This window comes from Pelodiscus sinensis, chromosome 21, assembly GCF_049634645.1.
Source record: "Pelodiscus sinensis isolate JC-2024 chromosome 21, ASM4963464v1, whole genome shotgun sequence".
Lineage (NCBI taxonomy): Eukaryota > Metazoa > Chordata > Testudines > Trionychidae > Pelodiscus > Pelodiscus sinensis.
This window is the reverse complement of record NC_134731.1, coordinates 8,593,932-8,613,433: the sequence shown is the minus strand read 5'-3', so window position 1 is coordinate 8,613,433 and position 19,502 is coordinate 8,593,932. Positions and strand designations below refer to the sequence as shown.

Sequence of the window (19,502 nt, the reverse complement as noted above, 5' to 3'; positions counted from 1 at the left end):
ACAAACTGTTCTTATGGGGATGCAGAATTAAAGGTTGTGAGAGATGCTCAAACTGACAACAACTTCCCCTCAGGATTACAGGTATTTTTTTTCCTCCCCAGTTGACATTTGTTATAGCAGAGAGCAGCTTCGTCTCTTAGTAGTCCTGTGTAATCAGTGCACACCTACCTTCTCCTAGTAGCTCACGCAGACCTCGGTAGTAGGACACCTGCTTCATCTTCTGTGGTTGTGGCCTGGAGCCTAGCTCTCTTACACAATGTGGACAAGAGCTGACTGGAGGAATCTTGAAGGCAAATTGGTCTTGCCTTACAGAATTCTTATGAAGAGGGGTAACTTTGTAGGTCTAGACTCAGAAGGGAAGCCATGTTAGTTGGTATCTGCACAAACAACAAGGAGTCCCATGGCACCTTAAAGACTTAACAGATTCATTTGGGCACTTGCAGACTTACCCGGCATTACCCAGGTCCTTCAGGAGGGCTAGAGGGGTGCAGGAGGCTAGGGGTGGAAAGAGTGCAAGAGTGAGGTTTGGGAGATGAGGAGGGGTGACTCCCTGCCTACAGTGATCTGTTCTCTCCTCCCAGGTTTCCCTCAGCCCCCAGGGACCTGTTCTCTCCCACCCCACCTCAAACCCATTCCAGCCACAAGGGGCCTTTTTTCTCCCCTCAGCCACCCTTCAGTGCTGCGGCCACGGGCCGTGCGGGGGAGGGTTTGGGACAAGGGGGCTACTTACTGGTGTGCTGGCAGGCAAGATGGCGGAGCCCCAGCCCTGTTGACCACTCCTTTGGTGGTATGGCAACTCCCATTGGACGCTCTGCAGGATAGCTCTCCCCTGTGGGCTCGCTGCCGCCAGTGGCCACTGTCCTATTGCGTCCCTCCAAACAGCAGCCCCTCCCTTTGCTTTTTATGGAAACAGTCCTTTTCCCGGGGCTTCCTGTTGTCCTGGCACAACCATACCCTGGCCTTTTAAGTTCTGAGAAGAGGAAGCTGCCTACCAAATTTGGTGGTCTTATCTCTTACCGTTTAGGAGTTCTTGAACAAACAGACTCGCAGATAGACGCACAGGCTGATACACTCTGAAATATATATATAGAAAGAGAAGCTTTCGTGAGTAAAAACGACTTCATCAGATGCATTGGAGTGGAAATTATAGAGGCAGGTTATATAGATGTGCTCGTATGTCAAAAGAAAGGAGTTGTGCATCAAGTGGAGGCCAATTCATTCAGGGTGGATGTATCTCACTCAGCAGCTGATGGGGAGGTGTGAATAGCAAGAGAGGGAAAATTGCCTTTGTTGTGAGAACCACTCTAAATCCTTGTTTGGTCCTAATTTGATTGTGTTAAATTTGCAAATGACTTGCAGCTCTTCTGGGTTTTATTTTTGTAGCCTGGTTTTGAAGGGTTTTTTTGTAGCAGGATGGCTACTTTTAAATCCATTACTGAGTGCCCTGGGAGGTTAAAGTGTTCCACTGGTTTATGTATGTTACCTTTCTTGATGTCTGATTTGTGTCCATTTAACCTTTGGCGTAGACTGTCCGATTTGGCCAATGTACATAGGAGTATTTCTGGCACATGATGGCCTATCTCACGGTAGTTAATGTGTAGTGGATGAGCCCCTGATGGTGTGGCTGATGTGGTAAGGTCCAGTGCCACAGGGCTCCTTGTATTTCTGTAGGTCTGTTAATCTTTGAGGCTTGGACCAATTGATGCTGTGAATGCATCTGAGGTTGTTGTTTTTTTTAAAATGAGGCTGTGTTTTATGCACAGATGTCTTGCATTCAGATGATTTCGAGGGCCTGATTATATCAAGATTGTCCGCTGTTGTCCTTACAACGTTCTCAATCTATATTGTAGGGCAGTGGTCTCCAACCTTTTTACACCCAAGATCACTTTTTAAATCTCAGAACAGGCGAAGATCTACCACCCCCGCCCCTTCCTTGAAGCCCCGCTCTCTCTATTCTCCTCCTGTCCATCACTTGCTATCCCCAGCCCTTACTTACACACTCCGATAAAGTTTATTTTTAAATTATGCAATATATAAAATTTAAATCACGTGTTTATAGTTATGAAATAAACGGTCTGTTTTTTATTCATGCTATTTAAATCTAAAATGAAGCATTTAGAATTATACGTTTTGTGGGGTCAGAGTTCTGTGGCTGGGGACAGGGGAGAGGGAACAGGGTGCTGGGAGGGCAGAGGACAGGGTTCTGCAGCAGGGGACAGAGTGCCAGTGGGGACAGAGTTCGGGGCGTGGGGACAGGAATGGGGACAGAGTTCTGTGGCTGAGGACAGGGGAGTGAGGACAGCGTTCGGGGAGTGGGGACAGGAGTGGGGACAGCATTCTGTAGCTGAGGACAGGGGAGTGAGGACAGCGTTCGGGGAGTGGGGACAGGAGTGGGGACAGCAATCTGTAGCTGGGGACAGGGGAGTGGGGACAGTTCTGTAGCTGGGGAATGGGGTGCCAGTGGAGGCAGAGAGTCCCCTGCATCTGCGTCCTCCTAGGATTCTCCCCTCCCCTCCCCCGAGGAAAACCAGTCCGTGCCTGCCCCAGGGCCGACCTCCCTCCCCCTGCCGGCACAGGGAAGCCCCGCGCGCATTTGCCCCGGTGCCAGCCCCCCCGGTGCAGGGAAGCCGTGCGTGTGCCTTCCCCAGGCCCCGCCCCCCGCGCACACCTCCCCTGGGGCTGACTTACCCCTCCTGTGCATTGCAGGGAGCTGATGTTGCCTCCCACAGTACACCCGGCAGAGCAGCTAGCACACTTCCAGAATCGCCGGAAGTGGTGCTAAGCTGCGGGACTTCTGTCCATCCCCGGGAAGCCGACACTACCTCCATTTTCACTTGAGGTAGGTAGTGAGGCTTCTCGAGGGTGGGAGGGCAATGAGGGCGGGGCAGACAGGACTCCTCGCGATCGACCTGTTGGTGACCACGGTTGTAGGACGTTCCAGGTCATTTCCAGATGGAAGTCTAGGAAATGTGCCCAATTTCAGCTAGGTTATAGAACACAATTATGGCTCTGCTCCACAAAATGGAACCGTTGGGAACGGAGTCGGGGAACAGTCAGATCCAATGACGTGGTTGGAATTTTTGTTTGATATGAAACCGTAGCAAAGACAACACCAGGCATAATTATCCCAAACTCTATGGATTTGCCTTGGAAAATCTCAAGGTATCTGATACCTATTCCCCTTGGATCTAAAATAATTGAGATATTTAGCCTCATTTACTAATCTTAATGAGAGCTGCTGTCACTTTTGCTGTATGGTCTACAGCAGGGCTACTCAACTTTGGAAACCCCAAGGACCACAATGATACTCACAGCACATGCCAAGGGCCGCAGCTTAAGTGTGGTTGCATATGCATGCAAATATATGCAAATAGCTTCTTTCACACTGATGGGCATGAATACAAAGAGTAAGGCAAGACTATACAACTCACAGGCCCCGATTAAGTCAATTGTGCTGATAGTATTAAAGTGCACTATTTACCCAATTTCCACCTATTTGACAGCACTTTTAATGAGCAATGACAGTCCAGGAATTTAACTACTAAAACACATCTCAACAGAAGACCAGTATATGGACTGCCTTTTTGTTTTGGCTTCTACCTGCAGGCCGTGTGTTGAACCCCACATAAACCCAAACCGCACCGCAGGCTGCAAACAGCCCACGGGCCACGTGTTGAGAAGCTCTGGTCTGCGTTTCCAAGCATGGTTTTTACTGGCCCTTAAAATCAGCTGCAGTCCATTTTTAGAAGTACCTTCTTCGGGCTGCTGCACCTCCCACCTCTGTCTAGTCATTGCTTAGGAGTTGGCGTTTCCTTCTCGTGTTCTTTACAAGTGGTTATGTAGGGTGCATTGCTGTGGATTCTAGACTCCTCAGCCTTGTCTACAATGGATTTGACTCCTAGACCATATCTACACTGGGTTTTTTTTTATGCCAACATAGCTACATTTGTGCAACCCCCGTAGTGTAGACAGTCTGTGTCCAGGTCAACCTTGACTTGTCTTGGCACAGTTTAGCTCAGTGAGACGCTCCAGTGTAAACAAGTCCTTAGTAATGTGACAACTTCGCATGCTCTAAAACATTAGTTTAATAAAAACGTTTCTCCTGTTGTTCTGGGGAATTGCATTGAAAATGCTGATTTTACAGCAAGGACAAATTGTCATGAAGTATTTGCAAGCCAGATGTTCCATCAGTGCAAACTTGGAAGGGACAGAATTGATTTTCATTGTCTATGGTACATGTGCAGACTGTGGGAGAGTCGTACACAGGTAAAAAAATACTCGTTTACATTATGTGGCTTTCAGGCTAGCCAAATCCCCAATAATAGAGTTTTATCTTTACTTCCTTGTGCACATTAATGAAGATTTACCCTTTTAGATTCCTTATACCTTGGTTACTAATCTGAAATATTTGTGTAATAGTTAAAACAACCAACTCAGTTCAATCAGATACTTCCTTAGTAGTAATGCTCTGCATAGCTAGGCCAATAATCCAGTTCTGCTTGCTGTCCAGCCTGAAAGAGGAAAGGAATGGCTTACCTGGTTGTAATATCTTGATTGACAACGTGGGATTGATAGGGCTTCATTTGTTCCTTGCTATTCTTTGCAGGCAGCTGGGTGGTAACAGAAATAACTCAGGGTATGCAATGTGCAACTTGCAATGCAAGTTCTGTTAAGAATAAACAGCGTTGCATTGTTTGTAAAATACCCTCCTAACCAGTTACAGAGATCATTAGCCCTGAAAATGGGTCATTGGATTTTAACAGCAGCTTAGAAAATGTAAATTTTGTTAGTTACTAATCTAGACCAATTAAATCCTAATCTTAGGAAACTCCTACCACTTGGAAAGATCCTCACAGCTGTAGGATGGGGCCGGTTTAAAAAATGTATCTGCATATGCTGCCATTCAGGCAGCTTTGTCGTTGATCGTTTCATATTGTATTATTGTCATATTGAGGTTTGTCTCCAAATTGATTCTGCCAACAGTGGTGGCAGCTCATGTGGTTTGAACACTATGAAGCTGCTCCATTAATATTCCCTCCATTAGAATTTTGGACCAGATACGACGATTTTCAATGTTGCAGAGAATGGGAGGTTGATGCTGTAAAATGTAAATAAGTAAAAGATAGCAGCACTTTACACGCACATGGCACTGTAGACACACTGGTTGCAACTCAAAAGAGCTGAGTTGCCATTCTGTCTCTGCCTCTTCACAACCGGGGTACCTCAGTTTCTCCTCTGTTGCAAGGAGATTGAATTCATGCTCGTAAAGCACTTAGAGAGCCTCTTGAGGAAGAAGCCGTAGAATTGTACTCTTACTAAGCTATTGCTCTTATGCCAATCTCCCCATGTTCTTTGACCTGCCCTTTGGTAGTACTGTCCCGTGCAAACTGAATTTAGTTTTGGAATCAGGACTGCAGGGCCCGGGCTGGGGAGCCAAACAGCAGAAGTGCCCGATATTTGTGTTTGCATATTGCTTATTGCTATTGCAAATAAACTTGGAGAAGGAGAACGCAGCACAAGAGGGGGAGGGCAAAGAATAGAGCCATTTTGATGTACCAATAAGTCAGGGTGTTTTCTCGATATTATCTCGTGTAAAAAGGATCTGGGTAGAATGTCTCAGTCTCTTGTCAGTTTCGCCATCGCTTGGGGAGGTGTTTGCAGTTTTGGTTTCAATGCTGGCTGGGGATTATGCAGGGAGGGAAAATAAACAATTATGCCACCCCTCAGTGCACACACACACACTGCCAGGAGCCGACTGCACTGTGGGTAAAATGACTCCAAAATTGTGTGTAATGAGTAGGAAAAGATTAGAGACAGCTCTTGCTATGCTGAAAATTGACATTAGTTGGGGGGGGGAACCTCTTTACTAGTCGGCCTAGGCGGTCTAATTCAAGCAGTAAAATAAATAAATAAAATAAATAAAGGCATATCACAATGGTATTGGTGGTTTCCCCAACGAGCTCTCTCTGGCCGGAAGGCTATTCAGCATAATGCAAAATTAAATTATAAAAACTGGCTTGAATATTTAGATGGAGGAGCCATTTGGAAGCAGTTTATTTAGACGAACCGGCAATGACCCACAACAGTGAGACATCAAGCGTGAAATTTACTAGAAATTAGCACCAGGGTCTCAGACGCAGCATGAATAGTTTGATAGGATGCAAATCCCAGTGATATTAAACTGCATCACTGCTGGTGCTACAGGGTCACTCTCGGTTGGTTTTTCATGTTACACTTATTATTTTTTTTTCCCTGGGACCAGTCATAAATAACAAAAAAAAAAAAAAAATCTTATTGAAAACTTCAACTAGAATGAAAAGGCCATTTTAAATCTCTGATTACCTGGATGTTGAAATACAGTACTGCCTATGTTTAATGGGTTTATGAGGTACATTATGTGTATGCCGCCGGTGTATGGTTGGTGTTTACCTTGAGGTCCTATCTGGTAATCGAGCCAAGCTGATGAGATCTGTTCCAGCTTCGAGGGAGTAGGGCATCATTACAGAAATGCAAAAAGCTGTCTGCAGCCTTTCTAGCATGCTTGATGCATCTGATTGCCAATATTTACACTTAGTGTCATGATAACAGTTTCTGGCCATTTTTATGTCTGTATATAGTAGATGCAGACACACACTGCAGGTAAACTCCTAGATATTGAATGGGAAAGTGCATGTTCCATGGGCTGAATAGCATGCTGCCTAGCAAACAGCACTGCTCTTCTCAAAGTTCTGTAAAATATCTCCGATCCTCACTGCTTGTCAAGTGGCTTGCGAGTTGCAGGTTAGAATTAATATTGGACTGAAATGTGGCCAAGAAGTCGCATCTGTTTTAAAATTTAAAAAGTTAAACAGAGGAATTCCAGGTTTTTTTAATTGGTCTTTGCTCATGTATTCAGCAAAACTCTCCGTATTTCTGAATCAGCCTTTTGCTCTTTGTCAAAGTACATTTTAAACCAGAATCAGTATGTTAGGTACAGTAATAATTGTTTTTACAGTTTCTAAACTGTCAAGCTATTAGGACTGCCAGAATCATGAAAACACAGATCTCTGGGCATCTTTAAAAGCTGCCACCTTTTGTCATCTGCAGTAGTTAAATTTGCAGCATTTCCCATTTTAAGAATACAGAATACTGCAAATACCACGATAAAGAGAATTATCATAGTGTGGTAAATGTTTTATGCTTTCATACTCAAATGCAATCTCTGTATATCTTTTAGAGTGCGTCCCTCTGTGTGTCTGAGTCCATTTATTCAAGAACTCCTCCTAAATCATAATAGGACCACCAGATTTGGTAGGCAGCTTCCTGTTCCCCTAGCTTAAACCAGGGTCAGAGTTTGGTTGTGCCTGGAAAACGGGAAGTGCTGGGAATGGGACCATTTTCCATAACCTGGAAAGGGAGGGGGCAGAGAGGAGGGATGCGATACTGAGAGTGGCCATTGGGGGAAGCTGCAGCACAAAGAGAGCGGCCATCTTGCCTGCCAGCAGACTGGGTAAGGAACCCCCCGGCCCAAATCCAAAACCTGTCCCTGTCCCCCACCCCTCTCCCTAGCGGAGAGCCTGAAGGACGGAAGGGGGCACTCCCTGGAGGAGCGGGCAACCCCCGAAGCCTCGCTCCTCCCCAAACAGCCAGCAGGCTGCAGTGGGGCCATTGGAGGCCAGGGGCAGCCCCCAGAGCTTCACCTACACCTCAGCAGACTGTAGGCTGGAGGCAGCCACTAGAACCCATCTCCTACAGACAGCCTACAGGTGGTGGTGGGACCCTGAAGGCCAGGGGCAGCCCATGGAGTCTGGATAGACCCTCAGAGGCTGCCCCCCTAACAGGCTACAGGATGGAGGGGACTGCTGGCGGCCGGGCTTCCTGAAGCACTGCCTCCCCAACAGGTTGCAGGATGGGGTGCCACTGCCCCCAGGAAGGCCCCCTGGAGCAGCTGCAGGAAGGAGCGGGGGCAGCTGGAGGCTGGGGCCAGCCCACAGAGCCCCCAACCTCCACCTGACAAGGGCGCAGACCCAAATCCCTCCCCTCCTAGGGAGCCACACCCCCCCAGACAGGGCCCTCAACCCCCTGCCACGGTCAGCGGTGGTAAGCATGCTAGTCGGTATTAGAACGTTGATGATGTTCAGCTTAGGTAAGTGTGTTTGCAAAGGACTTTAGGATGAGAGGTGCTCTAGAAGTGCAAATATTTTTTTATTGTTCAATATATGAGAGAGTCTGGCGACCTTTTCTGTAACAATGTAAATTATGCTTCAGTTTCCCCTGCTGCACATTGGCACTAGACTCTAGACACGTCCATTGATTTCAGTTGGCTTGTATGAGGCATCCCAGTGATTGTTCTAGCATGGCAAAGGACCAGATCTTGCAGACCTTATTTTGTAAAGAGGAGTCCTGCATCACCAATCTATTAAAATTCTTTTAGCAAGTTAACAAGGATATGGCTTAGGCAGGGTGATCTAGTCCTGTGGTTCCCAACTGCTGGTCCACGGACCGGTGCCAGGCTGTGAACCGCTGGCTGCCGGGCTGCGGCATGCTGCTAGGCCATGCCCGTGCCAGCTGCTTTGAGATCAGGGCCGGAGCTGGTGTATACCCCGGGCACGTGATGGGCGTTTGCTGCACTTGAAACCAGCTGTTTGTGGTGGCTTTGGGGGCCAGGGCTAGGGTACACCCCAGCTCCCTGAGCCACCGCACAGCAGCTGGCTTGCACTCTGGCAGCTGCCATGTGGTGGTGTAGATATCTGCAAGCTCTGATCTTAATGATTTTACACAAAAATGCAAATTATTTTTTGCAAATATGCAAATAAAGTGTTACTGATCCACCAAAAGTTTTGTGAATGGGTTTGCCGGTCTGCGGTACAAACAAAGTTGGGAACGACTGATCTACTCAATATAGCATAGCAGGGTTTTCAGAAAGCCTTTGAGAAGGTCCTTTGCCAAAGATTCTCAAGGAGACACAGTAGCTATGGGATCAGTGGGAAGGTCCTTGCATGACCAGTAATTGGGTGAAAGGGTAGGAATGAATGGTCAGTTTTCACAATGGAGAAATGTGAACCCTGAGGAGTTATATTGGGACCAAGACTGTTCAGCAGAGTCCGAAATGATCTGGGAATAGGGGCTCTCACAAAACTGGGTGCACTGGCAACAAAAATGGCAGATTAAATGCGACGCGAAGTGCACATGGGAAAAATCAATCCTTTACGTATACAGTGATGGGCTCTATATTAGCTGTTGCCTCCCAACAAAGAGTTCTACCTGATTAGTTGGGGAAGCCTTTAGTAAGAGGAGCACTGAAGTGAAGTTCCCACAGTCTGTGTGGGGTGCCGTTTTCATCCACTCCTCGCTTTGCAGAGTCTCGGTAAACATTTGAAGTATTTCCGTGTAAGTGGCTCCATTCGTAGCCAATCCGATACAAAGATGCCATGGAGATAGATCGTTATTAGAAGGGCACTTTAAAAACAGAACAGGTAACAGGCAAAGTGATACATTCTCCATGGACCCGAAAGTCCCGGTACTCCAGTAGAAGTTTGGCTTCAGTAAGTACAAAGTTGATTGACTCAGGGAGTTCTCTATGCTCAGTGCTGAATCCATTGACTTTAGTGGGAATGTCGTGTACCTGGCTATCTTGGTGGGCGTTTTGGGTGTGGGGCAGATGTAGGTAAATGGGTCCTTGCACGTTGGATGTGAATTAGCTTTCAGGCAATATCAAGTTGAGGCGGTTCCAGAAGAAATGGGTGCACTTGCATTTCATATACTTAATGCACGGGTCCAAAAAAGGGAGTGAGAGACAGGGAAGGAATTTTTTTTTTCTGAAGGTCATGTCTCTAGGTGGTTTAAAGGCCTGGTCCTACTTGCACTCATCAGCACAATTTCCATGGACCCTTCTGATCTCTTCAGTCAAGCCTTAAATAAGACCCTCCGCAGCGAGCATACGTTGTGCGCTCTCCCTCCCTCCATCTCACCATTCCTCATTCACCTCCCCAATTTGAACAAGTGCTACTCCTTTCCTCCCACGCGTAGTCCAAGTAAGAGAGAGACTCTTGGCAGGGGTGAAAAATGAATTGCTAATTACACAATCATTTTATTATGTCGCACTAATAAAAAAAAGTCTAGCAAAGAATTAATTCAGTTAAAATAATTGGAATCAAGCAATTATTTTCTTAACACTAGAATTAGTTGAAAGTACTTCAAGTGGTTTATTACCAGCACTACATAATGAAGTAATTGCATAATTAGTAATAAATTTGTCACTCTTTTCGAGGTCTCTCTTCTCTGGACAAATGAAGAGTTTGGAGTATTGTTGGGTTTTTGTTCCCCTCCCCCTCCATTAGCATTTCTGTATAGTCGCATGTATACCAGCAGGGAATAAATAGATCATTCTTCCTTTCAGCAGTGGTTGGACTTTCATAAGGATTTTAAGGAACTTTGTGTGGGAGAAACAAAAGACAAAACTGTCGCACTTTAAAGACTAACAAGATAAGTTTATTAGGTGATGAGCTTTCGTGGACCAGACCCACTTTCTCAGATCAATATGTGGAAGAAAATCGGCACAACCATATATACCAAAGTGATACAATCAAAAAAGTGAATGTGTGTGAAATTGACAAATCCCATTTTAGAATAGAGGTGGCGGTGAGGGGGGAAGGTTAGTGTCTGTGAGGAGGGCAGAGAATGATCCGTGACCTCATGTGGCGAGTACTTTGGTGTCTATGTGGGTACATATGAGAAGACTAAGCTAGGGGGAGAGATAGATGCATTGGAGGGCAAGGACAGGGTCCAGAGTGACCTAGACAAATTGGAGGATTGGGCCAAAAGAAATCCGATGAGGTTCGACAAATCCTGCACTTGGGATGGAAGAATCGCAAGCACTGTTTCAGGCTTGGGACCAACTGGCTAAGCAGCAGTTCGGTAGAAAAAGACCTGGGGATGACAGCGGATATGAAGCTGGATATGAGTCAACAGTGTGCCCTCGTAGCCAAGAAGGCTAATGACATATTAGAGTGCATAATAGGAGCATTGCCAGCAGATCTCCGGAAGTGATTATTCCCCTTTATTTGGTACTGGCGAAGCCACATCTGATTACTGTTTCCCATTCTGGGCCCTGCACTATAAAAAGGATGTGGATGCATTGGAGAGGGTCCAGCGGAGGGCAACCAAAATGATTAGGGGGCTGAAGAACTTAATTTCTGAGGAAAGACCGAAGGATTTAGACTTGTTTAGTCTACAGAAGAGAAGAGTGAGGGGAGATTTAATAGCCGCCTTTAACTACCTGATGGGGGTGGTTCCAAAGAGGATGGAGAGAGGCTGTTCACAGTGGTGACAGATGACAAAACGAGGAGCAATGGTCTCAAGTTACAGTGGGGGGCGAGGGGAGTCTAGGTTGGATATTAGGAAAAACTATTTCACCAGGAGGGTGATGAAGCACTGGGATGGGTTCCCTAGGGAGGGGGTGGAATCTCCATCCCTAGAGGTTTTTAAGTCCCAGCTTGACAAAGCCCTGGCCGGGATGATTTAATTGGGGTTGGTCCTGCTTTGGGCAGGGAGCTGGACTCGACTCCTGAAGTCTCTTCCAGCCCTGGGATTCTACGATTCTAAGACCCCAGAAGCCCCGTGATGAAGGTGCTAGTTTGGTGTTTGTGGGAGGCCTGCATTCAACTCCCTACTCTCCCATAAGCTTCCTGGGTGAACTTAGGCAAATCTCTGAGTGTGTATCATCCTCAGAGAAGCACCGATTACAAAGGGGAACTAGCTCCCAGGGCTCTTGTGAGAATAAATCCATCCAAAAAATGGTGTAGTGACTCGGATGCTTCAGTGATGGAGCTTATATAAGAACCCAAGACAGATGGGAGCATATAGCCTGTCACATGACTCTTACAAAAGCCAGGAAAGGCGTTGTCATGGAGCAGAGAGGTAAACTTCCTCGCTTTATTGCTCTAGTCTGCGGTAGGGGATGTTAAATTTCGATTCATCAGCTGATCGAGTAGTCAGTGGAATTTCCATGGACTACTCGATTAGCCGATACGGGGGGCACTCGCTATCTGCTGCACCTCTGCCTTTTAAAATGTACAAGCGCTTCCCTCGGCTCTTGTGCATTTCAACGGGAGAGGCACAACGGGGAACCCACATGAGCAGGGACTGCTTCGGTCCCCGCTTGCACCGTTTTCCCTGCTGCGCCTCTGCATCCCGCAAAGACCATGCTGGGGGAACCAAATTTTAAGCCCGCTCCCCCCAGCGCCAGCTCCTGCTCCCCCCACCTTGGGTGCCTCTGATACAGAGGCCGCAAGGGGGTGGGAAGTGACTAGTTGAGTAGTCACTCGACTACCCAATAAGCCTAGACTTATTGGGTAGTCGACTAGTTGCTTACATCCCTAGTCTGCAGCAGCACCTGGAATACTAGTTATATTGGAGGATTATGACACTACTGAGTTATTGACTAATTGGAAGGAGTTCAGAGAAGAAGAAAAATGATCAAAGGGCTTGACAGGACTGTAGTAGAAAGGAAACATTTGAAAGGGGCGAGAATTTGTAGCTTACCTAAGCAATGACTAAAGAGTATGCAACTCATTAAAGAATTCATGCACCAAGAAGGGGCAGAGATTATGTAGTATGATGCAGGGAGTAACCGTGTGAAACTAATAGAGGAAACCCCATGCTGAATGCCATGCAAACATCCCCGACAAGATCCTCCCTTAGGCTGTTGAATGGTCTCCCTAAGAAGTGGGGGAAATCTACAAGTTTGGGATTTCCAAATCAAAGCCTTATGAAGCACTGGGAAATGCACTCCATTGACAGCAATGGACTTGGGCGACCCTAGTAGAAATTTTCTATCTCTATGGAGTCAGTGATTCCGTGTGTAACAGTATGTTCACTTGTGGCTGCCTAATTGTTTCCAGGATAAACTCCTCTCACTTTGTCACTATCTTTTAAATCGCCTCTGGTGCTGATGTTTTCCATGCATTGGCTCTACCTGGTGGTGTAACCACTGTTGTTCAGTCTGAGCAAAATTCCTTCAGCTGTTCTGGATTTAAGGAATGGAGGACGATACTTTTCACACTCCAGAGGAAAAAAAATGAATTGCACTCTTTGATATACAAAGTATTGTGCTGCTACGCCCACACGCGCTCGCTCACTTTTAGTCGCATAATATCTGGTATGTGGACAAACTTTTCAAACTCAGGGGTCTAAAATTAGGCACCTAAGTTTGTATTTTGGCATCTGTCTGGCCTGAACTTAGAATTGCTGAGGATCCAGAAATATCCATTGACTTTAGTAGGATACCCTCGGGGCGCACCCTTTTCTAAGGCTCACTGCGAGACTTGGGTATGTTGAGCACAAAGCCCAGAATAGGGGTCTATGAACTGATTTGGATACAAGAGGAATAAAGCAAAATCTTGAGTTATAGATTGAAGCTGCGTGTTGAAGTGCTCTTACAGCATGAGCACGTCTATCCCCCTGGTTTGCCCAGCTTAGCCTGGGACAGAAGAGAGGTCTGGATGTCTCCAATCAACTGCTTCTTTGCAGATACTCCCGTCCTATTTTGCAAGCCTAAGTGCTTTCCTTTCAGTCCAGGTAATGCCCTGAAGGGCTTGTGGATGGGGCTGAGGGGAGCCCCTTAGGAATCGAATAGCAGAAATGCTGAGTTGTTTTTTGATTTGCGCAAAATTGAGGGGATAAAGAACTTAAACTATAGTGTCCTTTTCCCAGACATGTATGACCAAGTGCTGAAGTTTGGTGCCTACATTGTGGATGGCCTAAGAGAATACAGACAGCCGGTGCTTGTTTACATCCCACCCCAAGCTGAATTGAGAGGAGGATCCTGGGTAGTGATTGATCCCACCATTAATCCTCGACACATGGAGATGTATGCAGATCGAGACAGCAGGTAAAGCAACTCACTTAGCTTTCTCTATACCGTACGCTGCTCCAAGGTAAGTAAGCCATCGTTTTGTTGTTGCAAGGTACATCTTATTTGCTTCTTACCTTTGTAAAGGAGAGGGGTTGGTTTGGTTTCTGGCTGTACCAAACATGAATGAAGGGATTGTTGTCTAATGGTTAGAGCAAGACACTGAGAGTAAGGACTCTTTGGTTCTTGACTCTGCCATTGACTCCCTCCCTTTTGTCAAGTCCCTTAACTTCTCTTTATCAGCTGCTGAAAGTTGAGTGGGACTTCATTAGTTAAAGTTTGTAAAGCATTTTGAGACCCTGACATAAAGGCTTCACCTTACCCTCTGATTTTTGCACCCACAATTTTTCACTTGGAAATAACTGGCCACAACTTTGCAAGCACAAATAACTCGGCTTCATTTTGAGAACTCAACTCTACGAACAGGCAATTGTGCATCTCTTGTTCACATGTCTCTTAAGATGCAACATGCACGGTATTTGTTAATGGTACAACATGCACGGTATTTGTTATTCCTGGGAATAAAATTGTAAACCACTGGAAGTGACTTGTTTTAAAACAGGCCTTCTAGACTCTGAAAAACAAATGAAGCTACTGGCTGATTTGGAGGGATGTAACAATTCTGCCCACCAATTTCTAATATAAACAGAATGACCTATGATGGCATAGTGCCATGGTCTTAGCGTAGGTGTTTTTAAATGAATGAATGGAGATGCCTATCTCCTAGAACTGGAAGGGACCTTGAAAGGTCATTGAGTCCAGTCCCCTGCCTTCACAGCAGGACCAAATACCATCCCTGACAGATTTTGCCCCAGATCCCTAAATGGCCTCCTCAAGGATTGAACTCACAACCCTGGGTTTAGCAGGCCAATGCTCAAACCACTGAGCTATCCCTCCCCTTTTACTTGTGGCAACCATGGGAAAGAGGACATAGGTGAGGTTCTGCTACAGAAAGGAAGAGCAAAGCAATTCAAGCACTCGAGAGAACCGGGCCATGTTTGATTTCAGTTTGTAATCTACATGATCCGGTCAGCCATGTGATATGAAAATAGCCGGGCAGATTGGAAAATAGACTAACATCTGAAGGTGAAAATAACATTATTATTCTGATGTGACCCTGTTATGCAATTCCACTGATGTATCTCTCTGGGGTCCACTCACAAAAGTGGGGGCAGCTGCAATTCACATTGTGATAGAGATGGGTGAGCACTGAGCTTTCTGCTTATTCACAGGCTGAGTCATTCCCCTCGCCCCAACTGACCAGTTTACCTCCTTGTGCATTGTGTCCCGCAGTAAGGACTGACTGAGACACCATTTTTAATTCACTCCCAAAAGTGAATCAGCTTTGGCTGACTTGGGATGTGTTCCTTGGAAGAAGCACCTTCTCTTTAGTGTAGAGCAGTCGCCCACGAATTTTGCCATCACAAGTCGTTGGGAGTTGAGCAAATTTAGGACACCCTTAAAGGGCTCCGTTGATTATGCCTACATAGTCCCTTTCCTATGGATATATGATGTGATGGTGAATTGGCCTGGCAGGTGGCCTGTTTCTCCGATTGTATACAAACAAGTGCAAAGGTCATATGGGGAAACCCACTGTCACTTGGCCACTGCTTCTCCTCTATATCTAGAGTTCGGAGAATTGCGTTTTCTGTACTTTGCATCTCAGAACTTGGAAGGGGCTTATTTGGGTGTCTTTTCCCTATAAACTGGGAAAGGCCAGGTTGATCAGGACAGCGAGAGCTCTTGTTAATGCAGCCCGGGGTTGTGCAAACTCCCCTCAGCGTGTTTCAGTTATGAAAAGGCAAAGCAGAGACCAATAGATGACGCGTTGACTTCAGTTTGGATCCCTCAGAGACCTTCTTTAGATGGCGCATTATTGACTTCACTTTGGAGCCTCCCCAAACTATTCCCTCCCATTGAAGCCATTCTCAGGAAAAAATGAGGCTTTTAGTCCTAAACGGCAAGAGCATCTAAGCTAGATGTTTGGGTCTGTTTCTGGCAATGCCACCGACACTCTGACTTGAACAAATCCGTTCATGTCTCTTTCAGTTACTCTCTGTAACGTGCCTCACAGGAGTGTCACGTGGCTTAACTAATTACTGTTTGGAAAGTGTCTTGAGATGCCAGAATGGAAGGTCTATAAGAGTACAAGGTGTTTTGAATCATCATCATGATCACATCCCTTGGCACATGTTAACTTACGGTACTTGTAGTGTTGTCTGTAAATCCCACTTAGAAGGATATATCTGCGGCAATGGCCCTTTGTTGTTACTCTTTTTACAGGACCAGTTCTACCCCTCTCTTCACTTCCGCCCAACACAACCTGACATTGAAAAGATTCTCACAAACCCCTGCAAGCCAAATCCCCTTGACTGCTTTGTGCTGCTTAGCTCATAACTCTGCCACACGAGAAATCGATTGCAGTGATTTCTAGGAGGTTATATTTCCAATAGTGCATTCCCAGCTGTGTCTTGCACTGACAGCTGTGCATGCTGAGAACACAGTCTGAGTAATTACGTGCAAAGGTGCGTATGCTGCTGCCCCGGCTTGATCCCATGGTGCCAGGACAAGTGTAGACTTGCCGCATCTGCAGCTTTGCTGGACGCGAGAATTAAGGATTTTTGCACAACAGCGTGTAGCTTAGTGAGGAGTTGTTGGGCTGCAAAAGCTTGTTGGGCAAGTATAGTCTGTGATCCTATCCGTGCTGATGCTCAGCGGTATGGCCAGTATGATGCATCTCCCCCAACCACCTCCACTCCTTAGAGCTTCTCCACTGACCTTTCGTTTCTCTTCTCTCACTTGAAAGTAAAGTAGCTTCTGTCTACATTGTCAAACCTGGATTCCAAATCATGTGTCTTCAACCTGGGAAACAGGTAGCTTCTGCAATGCGAATTTTTGTGGGGCAGGAGGGAACCAGACGTTTTCACAAAACTTACCTTTTGGAAAAGGACTTTTGGAGCCTAAGTTGAAGGGAGCTACAGGAGTTCCAAATGTTATTTATCGGTATCCAATTGCACAAAATCATATTAGATTGATATGTTTCTGTACGGCTTTATGCGCATCCTATGTACATTCAGTTTGGTGTTAGGTAAACAATAGCTTTTTCTCTTTCTACATACTTTCTAGACAACAAATGGTACCAATCCACTTGTGTGTGTGTGTGTGTGTGTGTGTTGTTTTCCTTATCTGATGATCTGAAAGTGCCTTTCTTTTCTCTTCTCATCACTGCTCAGAGGAGGAGTTCTGGAACCAGAAGGGACAGTAGAAATCAAATTCCGCAGGAAAGATTTGGTAAAAACAATGAGACGAGTGGACCCAATCTACAGTCGTCTGGCAGAGCGACTAGGTATGTCTAGACTTTATTATTGGCATATCAGTCATCCAGTGAGCTAAAATCCTAATGAATGTTCATGGACCTTAAAGAGGGGGCACTGAGTCATTTTATCAAATTAATGATAATTTGTATTTACTCTCATTCAATTTGGGAGGAATACCAGATGAGACAAGTCTTATGTGTTTGCGTAGAATGATATTTTTTTATTTTCATGTGCATCTACAGCATGCCGTGTGGGTGGCTAGTATCTTTTTAGTCGATTCTTTTTTCTTTTAAAAAATTGATGAGTTTCCCAAGAAACAACGATGAAGGTATTTTGACCCTGCGGTTAAATCTCTAAGCATGCTCCTCTCACTAAAAACTTAGTGGGACAGACCCTCATCTGGTATAAAATTGACATAAGCAAGGGTCTGGTCCAGTACATTTGTGACCTGTGGGTAAAACCTAGTGTCAGGGCTGGTTTTTTATCTCCAGTAATTATAGCTACCTCCATATATCCCCTCTGCGGTCACAACTAGATAAGTACTTTTCACCTCCTAACTTCAAATGCTACACAGTTAGGCTGCTCTGTGACCATAATCTGAAACGTTTGTGTTATTATTCAAGTGCCTTTAATTTTAAATGGTCCCAAAGCACATTTCAAACCTGAAAAACAAAAATACAAACTATGCAGCAACATCCATTTAATATCGGATACATCCCGTTCAGGGGATTGGGCTCTTTAACAGTTTCTTTGCCATCTCTATTCCTTAGTATACTCATCAAAAGCCGCCATTCGTGCCCAGAATTAGGTATGTTTTAGTAGTGGAAGAAGAGTTCCTAGTACATGTTTGTATGTTTAAATTTATAAACCCCTTTGGGATTAGTCAGCTTGAAAGGTGCTATGTACATGTATGATAAATTGTTGCTATTGCTGTTATAATTTATTGTTTTTTTAAATTCAGAACAAAACAATTGTATACACGTGCATACACCACAGCCATTCTGGTATATCTTTGACCAAGAATAATAATTGAAAAGGGATGCCATCAAAGTTTTTAAAAAAAGAAATCTAACCATAGTTACAAATGACATTCTGAAACTTGTTTGAAAACAAAATAATTTTTAAAATCTCATTTAATTTTCTCTCACTGTGCTGTTGATTTTTTTTTTTTTTTTTTTTTTTGCATTTCTTTCTGCTGGGAAAGCAGATTAGCCACTTCCACTTGGAATATTTGTTCAAATAAACTGGTTCCGTAGCACTGATATGCAAATTTCTAATATTTTTAGTTTTGGTAAAAGCTTATTTTCACCAGCTCTGAATTTTGGGCCACGTTTGACTTGCCAGTGTCAGGTAGATAAACCTGACCAACAAATCTTGGTAACCTAGCACAGAATCCAAGTATATTCACACTAGCAGTGCTTTACCCTGCTTAGTTAAAAGGCTGCAACTTAATTCTGAACCCCGTCCGTCAACATTCACAGCTAAACTACCAGGAGGTGATTTTTCTGGACTTCCTTGTGCTGGGTGGAAAATGTCCCATACCAAAGGGGCAGTCTCTAGAGCTGAGGAGCAGGGGAAATCAGATGTGTGGTTACAGAAGATTGTGCGCTGAGCAGTCAGCACTTGTGTGTGCAGATAAATAGCACTGCTGCAGGAGCACCATTTTAAGAATATTTACCACAGCAGCACCGGGGAAGGTCTTGTTCTTCTCAAATTAACAGCACCCACCCTCCAAATGATGGTCTCTTCCATGACACTAGCCAATTAGTCCAGTCGCAAGCATGTGTAGACACCGTCCTGGAACAAAAAGGGCTGTTTGGATTTTAATCTCCTAGCAGCAGAGGAGAGTAGCAAATATTTTATGTCTTTCCCTTACAAATTTTCTGTTGTGTGGTTTGTACCTGATGATTTTGGTTACATTGAACTCAAGTGCTGAATCCCTTCCATTCCATCAGATGCTATTAGAAAACAACCCTAAATCATACTGGCTGTAACTCCTGCGCCATCCTCTTTGGGATGAGAGAGATAAAGGGCATATGTTTTTCTGTAACAGAGTTTCTCGAAAATCCAAAGGCAGACTGCATGGGGTGGTTTTGTTGTTCCTCCTTTCTCTAAACAGGATAATTACTCCATATACTTTAATTAAAATGACTGCAACACAAGAGCAAGTCACTTACAACTGTACATAGAGAGAGCCCTAAAAGCTTCAGTCACTGATAAGCATCTCACTTAGATGGCTCTTAATTGCTCCCAACATCATGCGATCATTGCTGTTGTTTTGCCACTAATTCCGT

General features: G+C 45.2%; 1 protein-coding gene across 10 annotated transcripts in view; it reads left to right on the top strand.

The window, feature by feature from the left end:
• The window catches only part of ACACA (acetyl-CoA carboxylase alpha), a 229,179-nt gene that overhangs the window by 177,363 nt on the left and 32,314 nt on the right, over positions 1 to 19,502 (top strand). For all 10 annotated transcript variants that reach the window (XM_075904774.1, XM_075904771.1, XM_075904768.1 and 7 more), the window contains 2 exons: positions 13,693 to 13,870; positions 17,125 to 17,237. In XM_075904774.1, coding sequence (XP_075760889.1) covers positions 13,693 to 13,870; positions 17,125 to 17,237 — 291 coding nt within the window. The remainder of the gene's footprint in view (positions 1 to 13,692; positions 13,871 to 17,124; positions 17,238 to 19,502) is intronic.